Source organism: Gorilla gorilla, chromosome 10 (assembly GCF_029281585.2).
Source record: "Gorilla gorilla gorilla isolate KB3781 chromosome 10, NHGRI_mGorGor1-v2.1_pri, whole genome shotgun sequence".
Lineage (NCBI taxonomy): Eukaryota > Metazoa > Chordata > Mammalia > Primates > Hominidae > Gorilla > Gorilla gorilla.
In genome coordinates this window covers 49,266,767-49,287,128 of record NC_073234.2, presented here as the reverse complement: position 1 = coordinate 49,287,128, position 20,362 = coordinate 49,266,767, and the positions used below count along the sequence as shown (strand labels likewise).

The following is a 20,362-nucleotide window of genomic DNA, read 5'->3' as shown; positions in this document are numbered from 1 at the left end:
TAGTAGCTGTTACATTCAGTGTTTTAACATCCCCATTCTCAACATTCCTCCCCACTCTCCTGCCACCCCAGCAAGAAGATCCATGGATCTGGCGGCCCTCACCTTCTTGGCAAGAAGATTGTACTGAAGTCCCTACCTGTGCCCGTGTCCCCACGTAGGCCCTCCAACCCCCCAGGCTCATCAGTTGTTTAGTCAGCTGGCTTAAAATGCAGATTCCTGGGATCTACCCCCAGAGACTCAGATTTGGGGAGGTGAGGGGGCCCACAAACCTTCAGTTTTAGCAAGTACCCAGGTGCTTGTGATGCAGGTGGCCTGGGGCCACCCTTTTAAGGAACAGATGTAGATGGACCTAACCTGAGGCCCATGGGAGTTGGTCATCATGCAGGGTCTGGCACCTTCCTGTGCTCAGTGCTCACCCAGCCTCACTGTTTGCTTCTCTAGGACCCAGTAGGAGGCCTGAAGGCAGTGCCCTCACACGTGTTCCTCACAGCCCTTGGCCCAGGACCCCCCACGTCTCCACCTCCATGGCTCCTGGGAAGTGGCTGGCTGAGGGGCAGCTCCTACTGGATGGGGCCCGACAGAATAGGGCTCTCAGCTGTGGATGGGGGAAGCAAGGGCCTTCCCTGGTGCTCCAGCCACAGCTTGCAGGGAGCACCCATCCACCTACCCTCACTCGGGTTCTGGGAGCACAGTCCAGCCTCAGGCCTGCTGAAGGTCCCAGTGAGGCTGGGGTAGGGAGACCACGGTCCCGACCCTGGGACATGCTCCCAGCAGTGCTGTGGACTTCCAAACATGTATCCCTGGCATCGCCCACCCAGCCCCAGACCCCTGAGCGAGGCTTTGTCAGCTGCACCCGCACCTGACGACATGGGGCCATCAGTAGGTGGGCTTCTGCTTGCCTCCAACTCCATGCTGCTCTCTGAGAAGTCCCTCCTCCTCACCGAGCCTCAGTTTCCCATCTGTTCAGTGGGGAGGTGAGGCTGGTTAGGAGCAGAGCTTGCTGGGAAATCTCCCGCCAGCTGGCTGGACCGAGTCCTTTTCCTTTGTGTCACTCGCCTCCAGCTCCCTGCCTTTAGCACAGACAGACGTGAGGACAGGACAGGCACTGGGGAAGGCAAGAGGGCTGCTCAGATGCTCAGGGAGGGGCCAGGGCTGGGAATGGAGTGGGGCTGAGGGAGCATCTCTATATCTATGGATGAGGCTGGCGGGTATTAGGGTTCACGCTGGCAGATTCTTTTCATCAGACGCTTGTGATTTCCAGCCCTTGTGCTTGTGATTTCCAGCCCTAGCTGCCATCCCATGAAGACAGCCTGGCTATTCCCAGTTCACAGGGGCACCACGGGAGAGTGGCGAAAGCAAGGACCCTGGAGCCTGAGGCCTGGGTTTACATCTTGGCTCCAGCTCTTACTAGCTGTGTGATTTGGGGCAAGTTTGTTAATCTTTCTGTGCCTCAGTGTCTTCACCTGGAAATAAGAAAACGAATTGAATCTATTTTATGAAGTTACTATAAGGATTATAGGAGTGAATACATACAAAGTGTTTTTCACAGTGCCTGGCACACAGCAAACACCCAATAAATATTAGCTATTGTTTTTACAAAAGAGGAGAATTCATTTCAGAGAAAGGATATGACTTTCCCAAGGTCACCTGGCTTGTGAGTAGCTGAGCTGGGTGCATCTGGCTACTTAACCACTAGGTCTCCCTGCCCAGGGCCTCAAAAATAAGAAGCTCCATTGATGGTGGTTCCTTTTCAGGACCCTGGCAATTAGGGTACGGGGTGGGGGGCTAGTTCCTCCAGCCCCACCCTGCCCCACCCTGCCCCGCCCAAGGGCTGGAGCCCGGAGGCAGGCCCTTTCTTTCCACTCAGCAACTGGAAGAACTGGCCTCCAACTCTTGCTATGGGATGGGAGGGCAAACAAGGGGGCATTGAGCCTGATGGGGCCTCACAATGGCTGCTCTGTCCAGGCTGGCCGGGGGCTGGGCCCATTTCCGACGGGGACAATAGTCAAAAGGCAGTGACGCCGGCAGGGCCTGGAATCCCAGGCGGGATTTTCCAAGGCCTCAAAGTCTGCTGTTTGTCCTCACGCGGAGACCCAGGAAGCCTGCCTCTCTGTCTCCCCCACCCCACCCACGCTGGGCCCAGTGCCCAGAGGCCCCTGGCCCCCTCCCCAGCCCTGAGGTGCCACTGTGACTGGGGAGGGGTGGCTTTGAGGTCTAGGGACTGAGGGAGAGCTCTATACTCTGAGGGTCTCTGCCTGTAGCCCTTCCCTGAGGCCAGTGTGGAGGAAGCTGCCCCACACCTGGGCTCCAGCCACCTGGTCTTGGTTATGGAGGTGTGTGGCAAGGGTCAGCCTCCAGGATGTGAGAAGCACTTGAAGGTCATGGGAGACCGTGCTATAATGGGGTGTCCTGTCCACATGGCCTGCTCTGAGCACCCAGCATGCTCAGCTGTGTGGCAGCAGCTCCGCTGCTTCAGAGGGCAGCCTGAGAGAGACTTGTCAGAGGCAGGTGGCCACTGTGTGGTCCCTGGACAGTCAGCAGTGACATCCTTTTGCAGCCATGAGGCAGTTGTGCCAGGCACGTCAGAGTTGTGCCCTGGTGAGGCAGTGCTGGGTGGCCTTGTGTGAGCTGGGCCTGGGATCCTAAGAGAGTTTTAGCTTGGACATCTGGACGAGCCCCAGCCCCTCTCTCACAAGTCTCCGAGTGCAGCAGAGCCCCAGGGCCATTGGGCCTCCTCAGAGGATGAGGTTGAAGGGGTGAGCCCTGGGTGTCTATCTGGCACCCAGCCCTTCAGGGGCCTGGCCTTGCAGCCTCATAGCTCAGGGAGCAGCTGCTCTGTCTTCCCCGGGGCAGCCAGTGCTCAGCTCCGGGCTGCAGTCTCTGCCCCAAACCTCTGCCTCCATCCCTGCTCCAGCTTCAGGCTCTCAGGCCTCTTCCTGGGCCCCAGGCTGGGAGACTGTCTGGTTTGGCCTAGGCTGGCCAGTGGGACTTTGAAACCTCCAGCCTCTGATGGTGGGTACAGGAAGGAGTCAGTGCAAAGCAGAGGAAAAGCCCTTTTCACTCTCCAATATCTCCTTTCCCACACAAGCCAGAGACCTTCTGAAGGCAGGAGGCACATTTCCGGGTCCCCAGCTGGACTTGGAGCCGGTGGGAAGCCTATGGGCCCCTGGAGGCCCTGGCCTTGGCTTCCACCTCCTGCCGGCCACTCCTGGGCCCCTGCTGTGTTCATCCTCCCCAGCACCCTGGCTCCCCGTCGTCTCCTCCTGGGCCCTGACCCTGCCAGACCAAGGGTGCCACTTGAGGTCTCCTCAAGGTCTGACCCAGGCGCTGGCACTGTCCAGCCCCAACTCAGGACCATAAATCAGGCCTGGCGTGGCCGCAGGGGCTGGGGGTGGCAGCTGGGACAGGGAGGGGAGTGCGGGGGGGCCTGTCCTGGTACATGCTGCGTTAGCAGGGAGCAGTGCCCAGCTGCAAGCCAGGCGGGCAGGGTGCTGACTGTTGCTGCACTCCTAGCCTGGAGAACATCAGAGGAAAGAGGCCTCCAATCAGGGAGCCCAGCCTTGGCATAGCCAAGCAGGAAACCTGGACTCCACCCCAGGGCCCCAGGTAGCTGGGATACCACAAGGACAGATAGAGATGGCCCCTGCCCCGCAAGAAAGCAGGGACAGAAAAACAGCTCCCCAGTGGCAGATATAGAGACTGCCTTATCTGGGGCAGATAAACAGCCCCCCAACCGTTTGCAAGCACAGTCGCCCAGAATCCTCTTCCTTAAAGAACGACAGATGCTCAGAACGGCCTGCCAAAGGAACAGATCTTGCAGCAAGGAGAGACAGTCCCGCACCCCCCGAGGGACGGAGGCACAGAAATAAAGCCCGGCTTCTACCTCAACTTGGCCAAACACAGACCTTTCTGGAAAAAAAAAAAAAAAAGAAAAAAAGAAAAAAAAGCCACAAAACACTTCCCCAACATGGACAGATCCCTGGGTCCTCAGGAGAACACACAGCACACAAGCTGCTCCCGGCTTGGTCCTGGTCTCCGGGCTGCCTGGTGAGGTTGGCAGGTTGGGGCTGGGAGGTGCCCCTTTCTCACGCTCTCTGCCACTCTTTCATCCGCCCAGACATTTTCCCCGTCAGGGAGGGTGGGGGCTGGAAGTGACATCCCAGAAAGGGTGGGAGGTGGAAGAGCCCCTGCCCACGGTCCAGGGGGCAGATGTCAGAGAGGGACAGCTGGTCCTCCTCACCCCCCTCAGCCTGCCCAGGCTGGAGGGTCAGCAGGCAGTGTGCTGGCTTTCCAGCCAGCCTGGCCACCATCAGGAGCCCTGGCCTGACGTCAGTCCCACTCATTGTTGTTGCTGGGGCTTGAGTCACTCCCTGTGACGCCACTGGGGTCAGTGCTGGAGCAGCTGGGGTGGCTTGCAGGGGCAGCTTTGGGGCTCAGCTCTCCCCTGGGCACACACCAGGATGAGTTGGGGCCATTTGAGGCCACATTCACCAGGCGAAGCCAGCTGCCTACTCCCAAGGTCTTGGGTTGGCCTTCAAGGTCTCCCCACAGGCCTTTGCTGCAGGCATGGCTCGGAGAGTCTGAGCCAGTCGCCTGTCTTCTTGGCAGCTGTGGCTCTGGGCTCGGGCTGAAAATCTGCTCTCTCTTATCCTTGCCTCTCTCACCCCCAGAACCCTCAGTTTCTACTCTCTGCCCCCGCCCCGTTTTTTTTCTTCCCTCTTCTCCAGGGAGCTTTCCTAGAATAATTCCCACTTCCTCCTGGAATCAACCCCCTTCCCTGCCATCTCTCTAGGTTGCTGCTTGGTGCTCTCTCAAGCTGTCCTCGTTTTCTCCTGGTGCCTGGTCACTTCCCAACTTGCTGAGAGCAGGGCTTGGGACTCCTCTTCACTCTGAATGTGTCGCTTTCTGTTTTTTGTTTGTTTTTTGAGACAGTCTTTCTCTGTTGCCCAGGCTGGACTGCAGTGGTATGATCTTGGCTCACTGCAACCTCCGCCTCCCAGTTTCAAGCCATTCTCCTGCCTCAGCCTCCTGAGTTGCTGGGATTATAGGCATGTGCCAGCAGGCCCAGCTACTTTTTGTATTTTTAGTAGAGATGGGGTTTCACCATGTTGGCCAGGCTGGTCTCGAACTCCTGACCTCAGGTGATCCAACGCCTCGACCTCTCAAAGTGCTGGGATTACAAGTGTGAGTCACTGCATCCAGCCTGAATGTGTCACTTTTTATTCCAGGTAACCAGCATCTCTCCATCCTGGCCCTCTTGGGTCCCCACAAAACCTGCTGCCGTTTCTTTCATACCACTTGTTGGGTTTTCTTACCCACAGGTATCTCCTGGTCCACCTCCTCTGAAGACTCTGAGCTCCCAGAGGGCTAGAACTGTGACTTGTCCCTCTTGGCATCACAAGGTATTACAAAGGCCTGGCATGTGGACAGTTCCACATGTATGGCATGAATGAATGAAGAGACGATTACGTCTTGATCATCAGAGGTAGGGGCATAGAATGAGATAATTCATCCCACACAATCCCAGTTTTTTAACCACTCCCTCCCCTCCCTGATGGGACTACTCAGAGGGGCTGAGACCCAGGGTTGCAGTGAGAATTTCCCTGTAAGTATTCAGGGAGGTAGGAAGAGGCAAGTGTGGGCCAGCATGTGAGATAAAGAGGTGAGAGGACTCAGCCTTCCTTATGTTCCCCAGTCCAGTAGGCAAGGCTCCATGGAAAGGGTGAGTGCCAGAGTAGGGACATAAGTGGGTGAAAAGACTGGTGGAAGGAGGAAAGAGCAGCTGCATGGCCTTGGACGTGTACTAGTCAGGGTTCTCCAGAGAAACAGAAGCAGTAGGACATAGACACACATAATATAGAGAGAGAGTTTCTCCCCCATACATACGTGGCGGGAGAAAGAGAGGGATTGATTGATTGATTGATTGAGATGGAGTTTCGCTCTTGTTGCCCAGGCTGGAGTGCAATGGCGAGATCTCAGCTCACCACAATCTCTGCCTCCTGGGTTCAAGTGATTCTCCTGCCTCAGCCTCCTGAGTAGCTGGGATTACAGGCATGCGCCACCACACCTGGCTAGTTTTGTATTTTTAGTAGAGATGGGGTTTCTCCATATTGGTCAGGCTGGTCTCGAACTCCCAACCTCAGGTGATCTGCCTGCCTTGGCCCCCAAAGTGTTGGGATTACAGGTGTGAGCCACCACGCCCGGCCGAGGGGATTTATTATAAGGAACTGGCTGACAAGTCCTAAGATCTGAAGTCAGGAAAGCTGATGGTGTCATTGCAGTCTTGAGACCTAGGAGAAGCAGTTATCTGAAGGCAGTTGGAACCTGAAAGCAGGAAAATACTAATGTCCCAGTTCTAAGACAGTCAGGCAGGAGTTCCCCTTACTCACTGAAGGGTCAACCTTTTGGTTCTACTAGGCTTTCAACTGATTGGATGAAGCCCCTCCACACCGGGAAGGGAAATCACCTTCACTGTCTGCCAATTCCAATGTTAGGCTCATCAGAACACCCCACAGACACGCCCAGAATCATACTTAACCAACTGTCTAGGTACCCTGTGTCCCAGTCAAGCTGACACGTAAAATTAAGCATCACAGGAAACCACTATGCATCACTATGTATGACTGGGCTTCAGTTATAATATCAAGTAAATCAGAGAGTGGAGTGTCGGGGAGGTGGACTGTATCTACCTTGAAAGGTAGTTGGAAAAATCAGCACAATAGGGCCTATGAGTGCTGGCATTGTACCTATCAAGGTTCAATGATTGGTAGTAGTGATGACGATGATGATGATGATGATGTCAGGCTAGTGGTCGCAAAGGGCTGAGGTGGAGTGTGTGGATGGCCAGAGAGATCAGTCACTTCCCTTATTCACTGGCAGTCTCTGGGGATGGGCTCTGGCACCTCCTCCACTCCAGGACTGGTTCCAACCTCCCTTGGTCCCTCTCTCAGCTCCTTACAGACCCTTCCCTCTCAATATTTCCTCCTGATTGCCTTCTGGTTTTGTGCAGCCTCCCGAAGAGGTTGCTGGTCTGTAGGGCAGGCAGCTTTCTCTTTCTCCCAGGAGAGGCACCCACACCTGGGATAAGAGGCAAGGGCTGAAAAAGGGCAGAACTGTGGGGAGGAAGGAAAGAGGATAGGGAACAGATGATGGGGGAAAGGCCAGCCTGAGGAGGAGCTTGTGCAGCCAGGTTTCGAAGAACTGAATGGGAGGGGGAAGCCTAAGGGTGAGGTGGTGACAGTGGTGTGCTGGAGCCAGCTGGCACTGGCCCTCAAGGGCTGATTTTAACCTTGACGATCAAGATGCAATCATCCATCCGTTCTGGACTCTGCATTCATTGATGTCTTGTAGTTTGAAATCACCTATGATAGGAAATGGGCAAATGCTACAAATCAAGGCATTTCCCCTACCAGAGAGCAGGTGTGAAGCATTTATCAGGACACCACTGGTGGGTGGGGGTGTATTGGAGAGTGGTGGTACATAGGAGAGAGTTGGCTGAAGAAGCCAGCCAGAAAGAGAGCTCCCATAGTGGCAAAGAGCTTTGGATTTGAACTCAAGGCTCTGTTATTTACAGAATGACCTTGGGCCACTTACTTAACCTCTCCCCAGTCACTTTCTTTTTCTTTTTTTTTTTGAGATGGAGTCTCGCTCTTTCACCAGGCTGGAGTGCAGTGGTGTGATCTCTGCTCACTGCAACCTCTGCCTCCCCGGTTCAAGCGATTCTCCTGACTCAGCCTCTGGAGTAGCTGGCATTACAGGTGTGTGCCACCAAGCCTGGCTATTTTTTTTTTTTTTTTGTATTTTTAGTAGAGACGGGGTTTCACCATGTTGGTTAGGCTGGTCTCGAACTCATGACCTCAAATGATCTACCTGCCTCGGCCTCCCAAAGTGCTGGGATTACAGGCGTGAGCCACCATGCCCGGCCCAATTTCTTATCTATATTGCAGGATTGATTAGTATCAGGTTTAAATTTATATGTACATATATATGGTATTTAAAATCATGACCTTTCTATTCCACCTAATAAATGTTATCTATTATCGTTTTGGGAGATAAAAGCATGTGTTAGAAAAATCAGCTTTTTTTTTTTTTTTTTTTTTTTTTTTTTTTTTTTTTTTTAGACAGGGTTTCTCTCTGTTGCCCAGGCTGGAGTGCCGTGGTGCAATCTCAGCTCATTGCAACCTCCACCTCCCAGGTTCAAGCAATTCTTCTGCCTCAGCCTCCCAAGTAGCTGGGATTACAGGTGCCTGACACCACACCTGCCTTTTTTTTGTTTTTGTATTTTTGGTAGAGATGAGGTTTCACCATATTGGCCAGGCTGGTCTCAAACTCCTGACCTCAAGTGATCCATCAGCCTCGACCTCCCAAAGTACTGGGATTACAGGCATGAGCCATCACACCCGACTTTTTTTTTTTCTTTTTGAGACATGATCTTGTTTTGTCATTCAGCCTGCAGTGCAGTGGCGTGATTATAGCTCACTGCAGCTTCAACCTCCTGGGCTCAGGTGATCCTCCACCTCAGCCTCTGAAGTAGCTGGGACTACAGGGGTACACCAACACGCCGAGCTAATTTTTTAATTTTTATTTTAAAGATGGGAGTCTCACTATGTCGACCAGGCTGGTCTTGAACCCGCGGCCCCAGGTGATGCTCTGTCCTAAGCCTTCCAAAATGTTGGGATCACAGGCGTGAGGCACCCCAATGGCCAGAAAATGAGCATGGTAATCCCCAGCTAACACCTTAAGAATGCCTCCTGGCCGGGCGCGGTGGCTCGCGCCTGTAATCCCAGCACTTTGGGAGGCCGAGGCGGGCAGATCACGAGGTCAGGATATCGAGACCATCCTGGCTAACACGGTGAAACCCCGTCTCTACTAAAAAAAATACAAAAAAAATTAGCCGGGCGTGGTGGTGGGCGCCTGTAGTCCCAGCTACTCGGGAGGCTGAGGCAGAATGACGTGAACCCAGGAGGCGGAGCTTGCAGTGAGCCGAGATAGCGCCATTGCACTCCAGCCTGGGCGACAGAGCGAGACTCCGTCTCAAAAAAAAAAAAAAAAAAAGACTGCCTCCTATTGGAGGTGGGTGCATTAACCGAGCTCTCGAAGCCCTGTCTGCTCTGGGCTTACAATCTACATGGAGAACCAAATGCGCTCCAGGAAGTTACACAGCACTAAAAATACACTTGTATTCATATTAGACTTTACAGGTCACAAAAATCTTTCATATGAGTTATCTCCTGTGATCCTCACAACAGCCACCTGTTTATAGAGAGCATCAGAAAGGATGAGTGATGTTGAGGGTCACGCAGAGAAGCAATGGCCGAATTACTAGCCTCCGAAGGACTGTCACCAGATTGGTCACCATGGGGTATCAAGTAGTGCTGCTGCATAAAGGCAGCATTGAGAGATGAAGCCCCTTTCTCCAGCATCTGTGTGGGTGGAGGGCCAGGGATCCCGTCTATTACGCACATTGAACAAACTCAAGTTTTGCCATCCACTGGGCGTCCTGCAGTACAGCGGTGTGGGCTCATCTCCAGGACCTCTCTCTACGGGGTACGCCCCTCATCTTGCGGTGATCAGTGTTCCTTCCAGACCTCTCAGTCCGGACTGAGTTGGGCACCGCGTCAGCGTCTCCCGGCCAGGCTCGCCGCCGATGACTCCGCTCGGCCTAGGGAGGCGGCCGAGAGCCCGTAGGGCTCCTCCTTCCCTCCAGTCTCTATGGCGGAAGTGAGTTGTACGTGCCGAAACACCACAGCGTTCTCGGTGGTGGGCTGAATGGACTCGTCCACATGAGGGGGATCTTCATCACCATCAACTCTTAAAATCCGAGATATAACCACGAAAGGAGCAGCCCCCAGATCAGAGAGCAACGCATGACTATCTGCGTGTGCTTCTGTGACTATGCGGATGTTGTGGGCGGCTACATGCGTGCGGGGGCCCGGCGAGCTGGGCAGGTGCCCCCTCCGGGGCCGTGGGATCTGGTGAGCTTCCCGGCGCGCGGGGGGCAGAGCGGCTTCCGGTCCCGGCTCAGCCTCCGACCCAGGTGGTCTGGAGCCTGCCGGGAGAGTGGTGGCATCTGAGAGGCCGGTCGTGGACTGTGGTTGGGGGAGGTGGGAGCTGTTTTAACCGTGTGCCCCCTCTCCTGTGCCGGCGTGGGCATCCCCCGGGGCAGTGGAACGCGGGCGCTCCTCCAGCTTCCGAGTCCAGCCAGCCTGGGCGCGGGGCGCCGCCCCCGACACCCGAGGAGTCCGTTCCTCCCTGGTTACGTGGACTGTGGAGGTTCGCGCGTAGTGACGGCGGGGGGTACGGGACCCTGGCGGGAATTGCTTCCTGCGTCCGTCCCGAGTCTCTTGATATGGAGCCAAGTAAGCTTTCTGGTTTTGCTTTTAGCTGGTCTCTTGTGGCGCAGCGCCGTGCGGAGGTTGAAGCGTACCTGCGGAGGTCGCACCAGGGCGTGAGGAGGAGGAGGAAGGGCATGAGCCGAGCTTGAGGAATCCGTGCTCCAAACTCTACACTCAAGGTGGGAATGGGCGCACCCTGTTCTCCAGCCAGGCTTGAGAAGGCGGCTGTTAGCCTCTGCCACTGGGGGGGACAAGAGGGACGAGACTTTCCAGACCCTACTCTGGTGGGCCCTGCTGCTCACTGCTTACTGTGTGGGGCAGGGGACAACAAGGTTTTCACAGACCAAATGTGGCTGCTGTGGGAAGGAGAATGGGGTTGGTCAGGACTGACTTCTTGGAGGAGTGGATCCTAAAATAGCACGTAGAATGAGGGAGGAGCCCAGGCTTGGGGCACAAGTGAGATGTGTGGCTTGTGTGAACGATTGCGGGGGACATAAGAGGGAGAAGTCGTGGAAGAAAGGGAGCCGGACCAGAGCCGGGAGTCTCTAGATGGGAAGAAAACTGCTGGATGGAGTAAAACTGGAGGGCAAAACGAGCAAGAGAGCCCTTCTCATTCTTGATCCAAGCATGTAGGAGAAACTAATCCAGCAACCCCTGGCAGAACCTGGAATTCCTGGGTTGGGATGAATTGAGCAGTTGTTTTGTAGAAGGTACTAGGAATTACCGTTATAGTGATGAATAGAATATAGTCTCTGCCCTATAAGCAGAATATAGGAATTGTTTGCCTAGTGGTAGAGACAAAAACAAAACGTGATGGTGCTTGATAGTACAGGTAGACGCGAGCTGATCGCCAGCTGAGAGGCAGAGCTAGCCTGATCTCTGTGCAGTCCACAGACCGTTGCCCTGTATCCTGTGCTGAGCAACAGTTTAAAAGGGGCAGACACAAACTGAAATATACTTTTTATATTCGCCATCTGTCAACCAGATGAGTGAAATATACTTAGAGGAGAGCTGCTAGGATTCCATGCAGATAAGATGTGATGTGGAACAGACATGTTTTTGAGGACTGGGGAACTTCAGCCTGTAGAAAGGGTGAGGGGGTGGTGGAATTGCTGCCCCTAAATAAAAACTCACTTGTGGAAAAGAGGTGAGACTTATTTTGTGTGGCTTTGGGTACCAAAACTAAAACTAAAAGTGGTTTGAAGCACTAAGAGACAGATTCTTCAGCAGAAAGAATAACTGGACTGGGTGCGGTAATCCCAGCACTTTGGGAGGCCGAGGCGGGTGGATCTCTTGAGCTCAGGAGTTCGAGACCAGCCTGGGTAACATGGCAAAACCCTTTCTTTACCAAAAATACAAAAAATTAGCCAGGTGTGGTGGTGTTTGCCTGTGTTCCCAGCTGCTTGGGAGGCAGGGATGGGAGCCTGGGAGGCAGAAGTTGCAGTGAGTAGAGATTGTGTCACTGTATTGCAGCCTGGGTGATGGAGTGAGACCCCATTTCATAAATAAAATAAATAAATAAATCAGAATAACTGAATAGAACTTCCTGAGCATTGACTGGTTGTTGTGAGAGCTAGTGAATTCCCAGTCAGGGGAGGTTTGCAAGCTGAATACTCTTGAGTTATAAGGAACTTGAAGTTCCCTCTCCCTCTGGGCATGTATTTAGTTATTATGTTCTAGTTCTCAAGTCTCTTGTTCTCTCCTTCCTACTCTCTCTACCACTGCTGTGGTATAGCCTTGCATCATCTCTTGGCAGTAACAATGTAATAATGAATTATAGCAGCTAATACTTAGTGGATATTTACCATTTGTCAGGTACTTATTTAAGTGTTTTATACATGCTAGCTCATTCAGCCCTCAACCCTTTCAAGGTAGCCATTATCATCTCTTTTGTGTATGTGGCAGATAGGTGTTAAGCGGCTTGCCCAAGATCATGAGCATGGAGCAAGTGGCAGAGCTGGAGTTCCATTCCAGGTTGTCTGGCTTTCAAGTCATCGTTTTTAACCACTTTTCTACTGTATTTTACATGTGTTACCTTAATTCTCACTACTATCCCCATTTACAGATAAGAAGTTCAGAGAGGTTGAGTGATTTGCTTAAGATCACAGAGCAAGATGTAGATGAGGTGGGATTCAAACCCAGGACTGTAGGACATGAAAAACCGCCCACACCTGATTATGCTGCTTCTGTAACTACATCTACTGTAGTGGTCTTTAACTGACTTCCGTGCCCAGCCTTTGTGCCTTAAATCCACAAGTTTTTACCCTGGAGTCTGTGGATGTGGGTGTCTCTAGAAATAAGTGAGATTTGGTATATGCGTGTGTGTGAGAGTCATGTTTTTAAAGCCCAGCCTTCATGGCTTCATTCACTTCTCAGAGCAGTTTGTGACCCCAATACGGTTTAGAGCCATTCTTTGCCCTTTAGCCAAAGGTACTTGTCTTTTTTTTTTTAATTTATTTTATTGCTTTGTATTTTTGTTTTTTTTGAGACAGGGTCTCGCTTTGTCACTCAGGCTGGAGCACAGTGGCATGATCTCAGCTCCCTGCAGCCTCAGCCTCCCACATTTAAGTTATCCTCCTGCCTCAGCCCCTCAAGTAACTGGGACTACAGGCGCCTGCCACCAGGCCCAGCTAATTTTTTGTATTTTTGGTAGAGATGGGGTTTTATCATGTTGCCCAGGCTGGTCTTGAACTTTTGAGCTCAAGTGATTTGCCTCGGCCTCCCAAGTTGCTGGGATTAATGTGAGCCACCACACCCGGCCTAGAGGTACTTTTTTGATGCACAGATTTGATCTTGGCTTAGTGATGCATTGACTCTTCGCTGCTTTTAGGACAGAGTCCAAATGCCTTAACCTGTTCATTCAAGGTCCCAGGAAATCAGACTCCAATCTTTCTGTACTTCTTACTCCCACTCTGTACTCTCTCCGTGGTGATAATGTTTAGTTGCGTGCTTTTTCTTCATCCTGTCAGCCTGAGGGCAGGGGCCGTGCTTGCCTTTGATGTCTAGTACCTGACAAATGTTGCACAGTGAGCATCTGCTGTAACACATTGAAGGCTGTAAAATGGAATCCCAGCCTGTCATTTGGACTGATAACTTTGAAGCTCTTGCACTTTCTGATCCTGAGAGTTGATGATTCTTTGATAGTGTGTGCTGCCAAAATGCAGAGAAGGGCCAGTGGAGGCAGAGGCTGAGCTGAGCCTAGAAGGAAGTGAGCAGATAACACGTGGACTATTCTTGTCAGCATTCTGACCTGGGCTCCTTTTGCAGGGTGGCCCTTGGGTAGGGTGAAGATCCCCTGTCTTTATCCTAGTTCCCCACCTTGGTGTGGGTTACTGGTTGCAGGATGAACTGTCGCTCGGAGGTGCTGGAGGTGTCGGTGGAGGGGCGGCAGGTGGAGGAGGCCATGCTGGCTGTGCTGCACACGGTGCTTCTGCACCGCAGCACAGGCAAGTTCCACTACAAGAAGGAGGGCACCTACTCCATTGGCACCGTGGGCACCCAGGATGTTGACTGTGACTTCATCGACTTCACTTACGTGCGTGTCTCTTCTGAGGAACTGGATCGTGCCCTGCGCAAGGTTGTCGGGGAGTTCAAGGTAAGGGTGTGGCATAGCAGATGGCAGGGGGGCCTCGAGTGCTCCTCCACCCCAGCTTGGTGTTGAACCAGCCTTCTCTTCCTGAGTGTGTGAATCGGGTTCTTTCAGATTCTGAGAAACAGACGTGTTGAGAGCTCCTCTTCAGGGGAGGGCGCGCGGGCGCACGCGTGTGTGTGTGTGTGTGTGTGTGTGTGTGTGTGTGTGTGTGTGGTGGGGGAGGGAGATACTCATAAATGTGCCTGGGGGAAAAGGGAGAGCAGGAAGCTGAGCAGTGTTGGCGGCCAGGTCCCCTGGGGCCATCCTTGCTTCTGTGGTCTTGACCTCTCTGGCTACAGCTCTCTCTGCTTCTGCTTCCACTTTTCCTTTCCCACATGAAACTCCCCCAGAGGACGACTTGCTTGGTTCAGGTGGCTGCCATCCAAGATGGGAGTGTCCCTTTTGGCGGTGTGGCATTGTGTGCCTGGGTAGGAGAAAGATGTGGAAGGGACACGGCCGGCTGCTGCTGTTGGTCACCTCAGGAGGTGGGAGTGGTAGTGTGCCTTCTCCTCTGGTCTTTGTTCAGAGTCACAGTGTTTGACCATTTCATTGAGTGCGTACTTTTAAATTTTAAAGTAGCAAAGATAATTTTTCTTTCTTCCTTTTTTTTTTTTTGAGACACAGTCTCACTATGTCACCCCAGTCTTGAACTCCTGGGCTCGAGCAGTCCTTCCACTGCAGCCTTCCAAGCAGCTGGGACCACAGGTGTACACCACCACCACCATGCCCGGCTAATTTTTGAAGATTTATTTTGCCAGGCCTGGTGGCTCACGCCTGTCGTCTCAGCACTTTGGGAGGCTGAGATGGCCGGATTGCTTGAGCCCAGGAGTTCAAGACCAGCCCTGGAAACATGGCGAAACTCCGTCTCTACAGAAAATACAAAAATTAGTGGGGCGTGGTGGCACATGCCTGTAGTCCCAGATGCTCGAGCAGCTGAGGTGGGAGGATTGCTTGAGCCTAGGAATTCGAGACTGCAGTGAGCCATGATCACGCTACTGTACTCCAGCATGGGTGACAGAGCAAAACCCTGTCTCCAAAAAAAAAATAATTTTTTTTGTAGAGATGGGGTGTCACTGTGTTGCCCAGGCTGGTCTTGAACTAAAGGCTGGTCTTGAATTACTGGCATGAGCCTAAAGGCATCTGCTCTGGGGTTAGAACACGGGGGAGCTGTGTGTCTGACTTTCATTCCATAAATATTTGCAGAGCCCTTCTCTGTGCTGGGTACTGTGTGCTCATTGCAGGGTGTTGCCCAGTGTCAGGTGAAAGCTGTCTCTCATTGTCCCGCCAAACCCAGAAAGGGCAAGTTCATAAGTGGTTTCCTAGTCACCCTTAAGAGCAGCAGCAGCACTCAGCCCTGTGTCCTCCAGGTGTCCATGAGAGGCAGGTGGAGCAGAGTGGTGAAGAGCATGGGCTTTGGAGCTGGGGTCTGCCACCCAGCAAGTGTGTGACCTTGGGCTAGTGGCTCCACTCAAAATTGCAGTAATAATCTTGCTTGCTTCAAAGGGTGTGTGCACTGCAAGGACTGAATAAGTCAAATATGCCTAGTGTTTGGAACAGAGCCTGGCACACAGTAAACATTACAGATGCGTTAGCCATTCAAGGTTACTTGACCTTGGTTTGTCAGTGAAGGAGAGCCTCTTCCCTGATGAGTGTGGTTCAGGATTTCAGGCATCCTTACCCTCTGGGTTGGTATTAACTCAGATGGAAAGGAACTTCAGCGTCCTGGCTGCCCTAGGAAGAGGAGTATGGGGCCACTCACACCCATGGGGTGGCAAGGGCAGAATCATTGGACTGGATGGTCCTGTTTGCTTCTCAGGGGAGAAGAGGGAGAAGTGCCAGGTCTGGTCTGTCCTTCAACTTCCCTTCCCCATTCTGTTGCTTGGTTTCCCTCTTTTTGAGCAAGGACCACTGGGCTCTACAGTTCCCTCTTCCTTAGCTCATAAAAGAGACTGTGAACTGGGCGCAGTGGCTTGTGACTGTAATCCCAGCACTTTGGGAGGCTGAAGCAGGAGTATTGCTTGAGCCCAGGAGTTCGAGACCAGCCTGGATAACGTAACAATACCCCGTCTCTAACAAAATAAAAAAAATTAAAACTTAGCCAAGTGTGCCTGTAGTATCAGCTACTCAGGAGGCTAATGTGGGAGGATCGCTTGAGCCCAGGAGTCCGAGGCTGCAGTGAGCCACGATTGCTCCAGCCTGGGTGACAGAGTAAGACCCAGTTTCTTTAAAAAATATCAAAAGAATTATGTTTAATTGGCAGTGGAGAAGACAAATAGAGTTTACAGGGGAAGAGGGAAATGTTGACGAGGTGATTAGAACATTTTGAAGGATATGGGCTAAACGGGTGGTGTGGAAGGAGGAGGCCCTTGATGCAATGTAAAGGTGAAAAAGCAAGGATTTAGAAATCAGACAATCCAGATTCAAACCCTGGTCCAGTCATCCATAGGCATGTGACTCTCGCAAGTTACCTTACTTCTCTAAGCCTCATCGTGCCATGGTGAAAGCTCATGGGGTTGTTGGGAGGAGCCAGTGGGATTGTGTGTGTTAAGTTCCTAGCACAGAAGACGTGCCTGCAGACCAGTAGTTATTCCTGTAATATCAGTTCTTCACCAAGCTGGAGGAGTTGGGCTTGGAGACAGATTTTATTGGTTTGCTTGAACTACACAATTTCAGGCTGGCAGTTTGCTGTGTCACTAAACCCAAATCGTTTACCCTCTCCCAGTCTTGTTTCCTTGCCATGCTTGGATGATGACTAGAGCTAAGAGAGCATAATTCCCTGGGGTGTGGGAAGCAGGCCCTCACAGGTGGGAACTCAGAGGCCTTGGCTTGCTCATTCGTTCCCTTCTTCCCAGGATGCACTGCGCAACTCCGGTGGCGATGGGCTAGGGCAGATGTCCTTGGAGTTCTACCAGAAGAAGAAGTCTCGCTGGCCTTTCTCAGACGAGTGCATCCCATGGGAAGTGTGGACGGTCAAGGTGCATGTGGTAGCCCTGGCCACGGAGCAGGAGCGGCAGATCTGCCGAGAGAAGGTGGGTGAGAAACTCTGCGAGAAGATCATCAACATCGTGGAGGTGATGAATCGGCATGAGTACTTGCCCAAGATGCCCACACAGTCGGAGGTGGATAACGTGTTTGACACAGGCTTGCGGGACGTGCAGCCCTACCTCTACAAGATCTCCTTCCAGATCACTGATGCCCTGGGCACCTCAGTCACCACCACCATGCGCAGGCTCATCAAAGACACCCTTGCCCTCTGAGCGTCGCTGGATCTCTGGGAGCTCCTTGATGGCTCCCAGACCTTGGCTTTTGGGAATTGTACTATTGGGCCTTTGGGCTCTGGAACCTGCTCTGGGTCATTGGTGAGACTTGGAAGGGGCAGCCCCCGCTGGCATCTTGGTTTTGTGGTTGCCAGCCTCTGGTCATCCTTTTAATCTTTGCTGACGGTTCAGTCCTGCCTCTACTGTCTCTCCATAGCCCTGGTGGGGTCCCCCTTCTTTCTCCACTGTACAGAAGAGCCACCACTGGGATGGGGAATAAAGTTGAGAACATGAGTTTGGGCTGAGCCATCTCTCCCTTGTCTTGTGTCTGCCCCGACGTGTTAACACTTTCTGGCATTCCTGTGAGGACACAGGTGTGTGTTGAGGGCATTGCTCCAAGATGAGGGGGGTGGGTGGATGGGATTAAAGGTGTATGAAAATGGACAGATTTTGCACTTGGCTGGATATTCACACAAAACAGGTGTTACCCAGATGTGGCTATAGCCAGTCTCATGAAGGAAGGTGCATTGTAGGGTGAGGGTCTGTTGCTTTTGGATGTGACTGAGCTGCTCCTCCTTTTTCCCCCCACCAATCGACTCCCTATTTCAACACTTCCAAACTCACTTTCCTTTTTTTTTATTTTGTAAACTTTTGCAGATTATTTTATCACTCAGGTATTAAGCCTAGTACCCATTAGTTATTTTTCTGATCCTCTCCCTCTTCCCATCCTCCAAAAAGCCCCAGTGTGCCTTGTTCCCCGCTGTGTGTCCATGTGTTCTCATCATGTAGCTCCCACTTATAAGTGAGAACATGTATTTGGTTTTCTGTTCCTGTGTTATCTCCACCTTTTCTAAGGAAGCTGTGACATCCCTGGCCTTTGTGTTGTCTGGTCTTGCTTCACCATGGCCCCAGAGAGTATCTTCTCAGTCTTCATAGAGCACATAGATCCCCATGTGCACCAGAAAGGTCATTTGATGTGGGTCGTGTCTGGAGACACATTGGCCAGCTTGAGACTATCCGGCATCTGGTGACACTTCTTCCAGCTTGGGCTGGCCCTTGCCATTGCCTCGGTAACTCACATTCATTTCTGCACCCCCATACTCAAGCCCCCATTGTGTGCTATGCTCTCATCAATACAGTCCGTGTTTTACAATGCTTTTTGGCTGCTTCTGAGCCGGTTCTAACCAGACTAAATGAATTGTGTGTAGGGAGGGATGCTGAGGGAGAAATGGGGTGGGAGTGGGGGCTCTTGTCCATGGTCCTGGAGCAGGGTAGGTAGTCAGGATGACCAGGAAGTGTTTGCACTTGGAATGCGCTTTTCCCATTCCGAGTCACCCTTGGCCACGTGATGTTTCTACTCTTGATCTCTGGGGCATCAGAGAGTTGGAGGACTCAGGAGGGGGGTTTATAGTTGAAGAAGGCCAATTTCTAGCAAGTCCTTGATAGCATGTGACCCCCCACTTGGCCTGCTGCAGTCTGGGGACTCTTCCTGTTTTCCTACCAGACAGCCATCAGCTAATCTAATCCCTTCTGAGGTGACTGGTACAGGTGGTTGACTGGCAGTGACTTTATTTTTTAGAAGAGGACTCAAGGCTTGCTACAGAATTTTTTGGTAGACCTGGCAGGAGGGTCTTGCTTCTCTGTCCACTTTTCCAGTCTTTCTGCTTTTCTGCAGCTGGACTCTGCTCCACTCTCCCACCCTGGCTTGGCTGTGGGACACCTAGCTGGCAATGGGCTACCCTAGTAGACGGGACAGTAGCATTCCCTTCCCTTATGGCATTGCGATTTTCTGAAGTGGGGGACTAATTTATCCAGGGTCAGGACTGCAGTCCTGGTGGATCAAATCTGTGCTCTCCCATTGGTCTGTAAATGTGACTCTCCTTGGCCTATGGGGCCTGAGAAAAGGAGTGGGGGTGGGCCTTAAATTCCCCATGCTCTGCTCTGCTCTTCTGTACCCGAATGTCTCCCTGCTGTGGAGTGTGCAGGAGGCATTGGCCTGCTTGTCCAGCCCCAGGAGGCTTCTGAAGGGGATGATGGACGAGGAAGGGTGGGACTCACCCTTATGGCTGCCCGTGTGCCTCCTGGCTCAGCAGCCACCTGGGCCACCTAGCAGCATAGAACTTTGGTCTAGGGACAAAAAGCCCAAGAATGGGGACAATCACCTTTGTCTTGTGTCCTGCTCAGAGGGGCAGCACCCCAGCCTGCAGCTGGGATGGGATCTGAGGATCTTCTCAGGGCTCTGCCCAGGTGTACCTCTTGGCCCACTTTGTGAAGGGGAGGGACTCCTGGGGACAGGGCTCCTGGTTTTGGCTGACTGGACTTGCATGGGGGTGCCTGTGGGCCTTGGGGATGAGAAGAAATACAGCAGGCCCGGAGTCTGGGCCTATGGAGAAAGGGCCGTAGCCACAACGGCTGGAGCTCTTTGTCTAGGAAGTGCCGGAGCGCTCTGCGCAAGGGGTAGGGGCGTAGGGCGCCTGCGGTCCGCCCCTTGGTTCCCTCCCCGACGCAGCCGCCGGCCCGCCCGCCAGTCTGGGCTCCCGCACATCTGGCGATCCCGCCACATCTGGGCAGCCGGCGCTGGAGCATGAACGGCTCTCAGGCGGGCGCCGCGGCTCAGGCCGCCTGGCTGAGCTCCTGCTGTAACCAGTCGGTGTCGCCGCCGGAGCCCCCCGAGGGGCCGCGCGCGGTGCAGGCGGTGGTGCTTGGCGTGCTGTCCCTGCTGGTGCTTTGCGGGGTCCTGTTCCTGGGCGGCGGCCTCCTCCTCCGCGCCCAGGGCCTGACAGCGCTGCTGACCCGCGAGCAGCGCGCGTCCCGCGAGCCCGAGCCGGGCAGTGCCAGCGGAGAGGACGGCGACGACGACTCCTAGGCGCCCGGCTGCGCTCGGTGGTCGCGGCCTCCAGGCAGCCCCTGACTCCGAGCGGTCCGGAGCATGCCCGACGGCTGCTGCGGTCCCGACCCCTTACCCGAAGCGGCGCGCCCCACACAGGTGAGAGGGAGGGTAGCGGGAGTGTGGGCGCGGGGGTTCGGGGGGCTACAGTAGCTTCTTTACTGAGGAGGCTTCTTGGGGCGCGGCAAGGCACCTGTCTTTGGAGAATGAGTCGCTCTTCAGCGACTCAGGTTCCCAGCTCTGTAAGTCCACG

The 20,362-nt window shown here is 53.3% G+C and overlaps 2 protein-coding genes across 5 annotated transcripts in view; both read left to right on the top strand.

Moving 5' to 3' along the window:
* The first annotated feature begins 9,973 nt into the window (after positions 1-9,973).
* On the top strand, positions 9,974-17,527 carry ATG101 (autophagy related 101). 4 transcript variants are annotated; one of them, XM_004053158.3, is made up of 4 exons: positions 9,974-10,272; positions 10,384-10,513; positions 13,602-13,929; positions 16,818-17,527. In XM_004053158.3, the coding sequence occupies exons 3-4, from the start codon at positions 13,678-13,680 to the stop codon at positions 17,220-17,222; spliced, it is 657 nt and encodes a 218-aa protein (XP_004053206.1). In that variant the 5' UTR covers positions 9,974-10,272; positions 10,384-10,513; positions 13,602-13,677; the 3' UTR covers positions 17,223-17,527. The 4 variants fall into 4 exon arrangements, with proteins under 4 accessions (XP_004053206.1, XP_004053207.1, XP_018894421.1 ...); XM_004053159.3 differs by having other exon boundaries at positions 9,987-10,103; XM_019038876.3 differs by having other exon boundaries at positions 10,002-10,272; positions 13,677-13,929.
* Positions 17,528-19,689: 2,162 nt separating this feature from the next.
* The window catches only part of SMIM41 (small integral membrane protein 41), a 28,408-nt gene continuing 27,735 nt past the window's right edge, over positions 19,690-20,362 (top strand). The window contains exon 1 of the mRNA XM_031001025.2: positions 19,690-20,208. Within this exon, the coding sequence (XP_030856885.1) occupies positions 19,807-20,088 (282 nt within the window). The 5' untranslated portion in view covers positions 19,690-19,806 and the 3' untranslated portion in view covers positions 20,089-20,208. The remainder of the gene's footprint in view (positions 20,209-20,362) is intronic.